General features: G+C 36.2%; 1 protein-coding gene across 1 annotated transcript; it reads left to right on the top strand.

Annotated features, from left to right (window-relative positions):
• The first annotated feature begins 1,035 nt into the window (after nucleotides 1-1,035).
• On the top strand, nucleotides 1,036-3,026 carry LOC108732971 (zinc finger protein SNAI2-like). The gene is made up of 2 exons (XM_018463987.1): nucleotides 1,036-1,302; nucleotides 1,571-3,026. The coding sequence occupies exons 1-2, from the start codon at nucleotides 1,218-1,220 to the stop codon at nucleotides 2,629-2,631; spliced, it is 1,146 nt and encodes a 381-aa protein (XP_018319489.1). The 5' UTR covers nucleotides 1,036-1,217; the 3' UTR covers nucleotides 2,632-3,026.
• Nucleotides 3,027-6,021: the final 2,995 nt, after the last annotated feature.

Genomic DNA, 6,021 nt, shown 5'->3' with positions numbered 1-6,021 from the left:
TGTAGTAAATATGATCATTTGGAATGGATATTACAAACCACCCTTACGATTAAACTGGCAAACGCACTAGTTATTTAGGTAGTCAATTTTACATGCAATTTCTATACATCACGCAAACATCATTAAAATAAATAAATAAAGAAAAATAAACAATTATAAAATGATTGTGTTCCAAGTCATCTAAATTTAATACCTATGAACACGGTTTAATTAATAAATCCGAAACACTTTTTAATTTTCATTTTTACTCTATCAAATTATAATTTACAATTACAATCAATAATAACCATTAATTATGTTAAAGTGTGAAGAGTTATGCAATTGTACATTATTATTATTATCTGTACGAATCTGAAATTTATTATCGCAATGTGCTAAATCCAAACTACAACTTTCTGTTAGATTCTCATTTTGTAAATAAATGCGTGATTTAAGTGATACCGAATCAATTTTAGGATAAAATTTTTAGCTTAAATAAGTGACTACTTAATAAACGTCATTTAGAATTATCCGCAAGCGGGAGTGTCTTCTGATAATTTTTTTGTTAGCTCCTAAATTCGATTATGCGAACAGGTTTCTTTCTTGACCGCCTATTGATGTCTCCGTTTAGTTAACCGCTTCGCTCGGTATCTTAGCCGTCTTGAAGCTGCTTTCGCCGTGCTTTTCTCGTTGCGAACGCCTTCACCTTTTATTTTTTCACGGTCTACTACTGAAATCATGTAGCGATAATTGCTAGATGTGCAAATCATCTGTAACATCAATAAGCGGTAGCTCGAGTCTTAGGAGTGTAGCAACAACGGCAATCCCGATTGAGGACATCCGATCAGGACAATACCGTATTTCGCAGTCCTTTTCGGTAGCGCACCTGTTTCCCCCACTATTTACGAGTAACCTCAATCATTGGCCGATGTGTTAGTGCTGAATTCTCATTGGTTTGTGGGCACGTGTACGGAGTGTAGACCAGCTGGTGTTTGCTGATGGTAGGGGAGCAGTTATTAGACAGGTAATTCTGCTTCCTACAACAGAAACGTCTTCGATTCCGAGTCGTGAGGATCTTTACTAAAACCGTTTGTACGCTTACCGAATTTAGTTGCGAGTTAGCGGTGCTTTCGTTTGCATTTGTGGATTAGCAGTTAGATTATAGACATTGAATTTTTGTGGATATAAATATATGCTGGATTTTTTATTTTATTATAAGTGTTAAGTGCGACTTCATCATGCCTGTGAACGTTGTCGCGAAGAATTACAGTCACTGTCCTCTTAAAAAGAGACCAGTGCAAATCGTCGAGGAAGATTTCTCAGGTAATTATCCTGCATAAAATTCCATTCCCGAAATATCAAAAAAAAAATTGCTATAAACATTTTCTTAGATTTATTATCCTTGTGGCATTTTCTTCAAAATATGTTACGCAGTTTTATAAAATAAATCAATTCCTACATGAAGTAATAATTTTTAGCAAGTTTAAACTTCAACAACAAAATTTTGAGGAATTGAAACATGATCTGACCATTTGAATATTTGGTTTAATTTTTTCATTGGAACTAAAGATGTGCATTTCTTTATTTACAGATGAACCAGAGAATCTCAGCACTAAGCCCGAAGACTTGAGCCGCACAGGACGTCTGAATTCAACTTCAAGCTCGTCTCCGCCGTCGTCACCAATTTCACCCCACAGCCCAGTATCGTTACCGTCACCTCCAGTAACACATATACCAACGCTGCCGTCTCCGACATCATCTCCGACCATATCGCCCCCCGTGTCGCCCACAATTTCTTCTCCTTCGCCTCCACATCATCTGTATCAGCCAATCAAATCTGAACCGTGTATGCCATACAGGCCGCCAATCAGTCCAGAATACGCGCCAACAACATGGCATAGAAGTGTGGCTCCACTTTATCCACCAACATACCCTCCTTTCATGCCTTATCACTACCCACATCACGAATACATGAGCTTAAGTCCCACATCTCCTTACAGTGACAGTTCTTGCTCGCCACCCCACACGCATCATCATCATCACAATCAGCCCCTTGCGCCTTTGGCTCTACGACCTACAGTTTATTCTTCAATCGACCAAAATTCTTTAAGCCCGAATTCTTCTACAACGTCTCCTCCACCTCCGAGTTCCGCCGAGGACTTGTCAGAAAAAAGGAGGCAAGGAATAAGACACCAGTGCCCCGACTGTGGTAAAAGTTACTCCACATTCTCGGGACTGTCCAAACACAGACAATTCCACTGTGCAGCGGGCGAAGGTCCGAGGAAATCGTTCAGTTGCAAATATTGTGAGAAAGTTTACGTATCTTTGGGTGCTTTGAAGATGCACATCAGAACCCACACGTTGCCCTGCAAGTGTACCATGTGCGGAAAAGCTTTTTCGAGGCCGTGGTTGCTGCAGGGACACATCCGCACCCATACGGGAGAAAAACCGTTCTCTTGCACCTATTGTAATAGAGCGTTCGCGGACAGGAGTAACCTAAGGGCACATCTGCAGACCCATTCCGACGTGAAGAAGTATTCTTGTTCAACTTGCAGCAAGACGTTTTCCAGGATGTCGCTGCTGACAAAGCACGCGGAAGGTGGATGCAGCAACGGCCCGAATTTGATGCATTCCGAAAAAATGCCGTATTAGTGTTATGCGATAATAAGTTTGTTTCGTTAGTGTTAGGCTTAAGTTATGTATTTATTTTTGGCTTCGATAATATGAACGGTCATAAAGGAATATGTTTTGTTATTGGTTAATTATGGAAGAAGTTCCCTTTTGTTTTGACCCTTTACAGTATTTAAAAAGGTCTATGTTAAGTGCCTTGAGAAGACTGATTGTATTACTCGTACAAAATCCATTCCTGAATCTGTATTTTTGTAAATAAGTTATTATATCATAGTTTATTGTTTGTAAATAGCAAGTTATTTTATATATCCTGTATAAAAGAACAGATGTCCTGGCTCTTTTTCGAGTCAGTTCTTCGATCTAGTCATGTTATTTATAAATGCCATATTGTATAGTGCCTTATATATCTAGTTTTACGTTTTCTATGACGTTAAAGAGTTTTATACAGATTGAATAAAAATATTTTTCAAAAACTTTACTCTTTTTATTTTTGATTTTCAAATAGAGCTTGTTCACAAAATTTGTTGATGTAAAATCCTCGGAATCGAAACAGGTCAATTTTCGAAACATAAGGGTTTGTCTAGACTTTTGCATATATACAAAGTTAACAATTATTAAAAAGCACGACGGGGGTTCTAGATATAAGAATCGAAAAAATTGACAGAATATTTTCTAACACACGTGTGGATTATATTTATTAACCTGTTCAAACATTTAAAAAGGTGTGTTTCGTTGAGTACCCAGAGAACTTTTAAGCACTACGAAGATTTAAATAGACACCACTGGTTATATGCGAAAGCCAGGGCAGATCCTTGTGTTCCGAGAATTGACCTGTCTCGTTTCTGAGAATTTTACATCAGCATACTTTAACAGGCTACAACTTTTTAATTCATTTTATCAGGTAAGTATAATAAGTACCTACATCAAATTTCGCATAAAATTCATAATACGCCCCTTGAGGATGCCAAGCACACTTGTTGGCGAAACGTCAGATAAACGACTCTATCGATGTACGAGAAACGAAACTAAACCACGACGATTACACATATTTAGATATCAAAAATTTATTTCCATTATTACTTCCTGTAGACACCATTATTTAAGGATCACCATGTATTTACCTATTTGACTTTAACTAATCTATGCAAATGTTTATTACTTTTCAATTGTTTGGTCTCGTCGTTTAAGGCCAACTGGGACAGAGAGTGGTATCTATCTATAATAATAATAATAATACTGCACTGTAGAGATTTACACAACGATGTTTAATGTGACTATGGTACTTTCATGGATCATCCATTCTATATTGTTTCACTTATCATACAAATTGCTTATTTTCTACGACAACTAGAAGATCTAAGATTATCGCGGGTGTTATTGTTATTGAATATTTTTCACTTGCATATCCGTTCTCGCTGGAATAATTGTGCTCGTGTATGTATGAAAGAGACAATATTGGCAAATCCGCATTCTGTCCACCGAACAATGCCCGATTGTGCGATTTTGTACTTTAAATTTTCTCCATTGACCTTTATTTATGTATGTATGTATGTATGTATGCATCGTATTTATCTATCTGGCAAGAGACACGTGTATTAACGCGAGAGGTGTGTCGCAAACAGGTCCGATTGTTTTATGGGGTAGTAGGTAAATAGATCACCGACGGACATTTAAATAAAAAACAAACGAGAAAATGATAACTGCTGTTTGCAATTCAGTTCATTAGAATTTGTGACACAATAATCAATAAGCGTTTTAAATTATGGTAATGGCTTGAAGATAACCTTAGGAGCGTGATTAAGTAAGTTAGAAAAGAAAATCTACGAAAACGTGAGATAAAAAGTAAGAAGGAAAAATCCAAATTTTGATATCAAGTTTTTTGGAACGAAGTTCCTTACATGCACGTTTCGAAGACAAGGGCCTATCCAGTAAAAATCAGCGTTACCAGATTAATTTTCTTTTATTCGTCAGTTTTTCTATCAAAATCTTATATTTTCACGGAGATTCTTATGACGAAAAAGAAAGACTATTTTTCTTTTGTTATTATTGTTATAGTTATTGACAAATATTTAATAAAATCTTGAAAATCTTTGTAATACCTCTTCATTTCTACTCTTTTCTATTCACGGTATCCTCATCATTCGCAGGTAACATCACATTTCGAACGCTTCTAACCTTTTCTTTTCCGCCGCACCCACTGTCCATGTTTCGCACCCGTACAACGCCGCGTTTCAGACATATCTTTAATAATCTTGTTCAAACTTCTAAATTAACTGTTCGCGACGATAGTGACTTCTTTTTGTTGAAGGCGACTCAACCTTGCGCTTTCCTTTGTTTTATATCTCTACTCCTTTTTCCATCCTGAGTTATCTGACTTCCTAGATACCTAAAATTAGCCACTTCGTCTCCTGTATGCTTATATTCGCTCCTTCCCTACTTCATCTTCCCTTACATGCCAGTAATGTAACCTTTACACAAGAAGAATTCATTCGGCTCAAAAATTAAGCTATATTATAAATTAAATAAATTAAAAAGTTAGGTCTAAATTACCTAGGTGTAGGGAAATTTCTCTAGTTTGAAAATGTTATTTTTGTTTAAGTATTTCAAAAAATATTCATGCTACAGACCCGTAGTCAAAGTCGAAAATCGATTTCGGGGCCGCTCTTCAGCCCCTTGTACCCTTCCCCTACCTTTAACTATGGGCCTATTGTCAATTAACTTATTCATAAAGATTTTACGAAATAATTAATATTGCATAATACCTAGTAACCGCTCATTATCTTCAGAATGGTATTTCACTTATTATTTCGTGCATATTTCACGAATGTTGCAAGTTCCAATGTCATTGTTGCAAGCAAATGCAACGAACCCGGATTGCGTCCTGTTCATTAATTCAACGTTGAGTTAACATTGTTTGTATACAATCACCAGAGAAGGAATAATTAATCAAACAATCCATTGTTTTTAATTAATCCACAATGTAATATGTAAAACTTTATTTACAATGTTTAAAGAACGGCCTATCGAGCAATGAATGATTTAAGCCACGCGAACTAGTACATAAAATACATATGTGTATATTGCGAACGCTTTTTAAAAATTTACAGTTCCGTGACACCTGACACCGTAAGCCAACTGTATGTAAAAAACGCAGCGGTTGAATTTACAGAATTAAAATGCATACAGGTATTATAAGATCAAGTGATAAATGTATATAGGACGATTGATTAAAATTGCTCATTTTCTAGGATTCCACACCCTTAGAGGACAATCAAAGCTCACATTAAATTACTTATTACGCTTCTGTTATATTTCTGTTACAGCCGTATCACAAACTATTGTCGTCGCAGACATACTGATAAACCATATTTAAGTTTAAGTTTAAGTTTAAGTTTATACCTGTATTCATCA

Source organism: Agrilus planipennis, unplaced genomic scaffold (assembly GCF_000699045.2).
Source record: "Agrilus planipennis isolate EAB-ADULT unplaced genomic scaffold, Apla_2.0 scaffold22, whole genome shotgun sequence".
Lineage (NCBI taxonomy): Eukaryota > Metazoa > Arthropoda > Insecta > Coleoptera > Buprestidae > Agrilus > Agrilus planipennis.
This window is presented reverse-complemented; position numbering and strand designations above follow the sequence as displayed.

Excerpts from the sequence above, each read along its gene's own strand:
- LOC108732971 (XM_018463987.1), top strand. The coding sequence starts at position 1,218 with ATGCCTGTGAACGTTGTCGCGAAGAATTACAGTCACTGTCCTCTTAAA. Across the intron at positions 1,303-1,570 it reads CGTCGAGGAAGATTTCTCAG|ATGAACCAGAGAATCTCAGC; the intron begins GTAATTATCCTG and ends CTTTATTTACAG.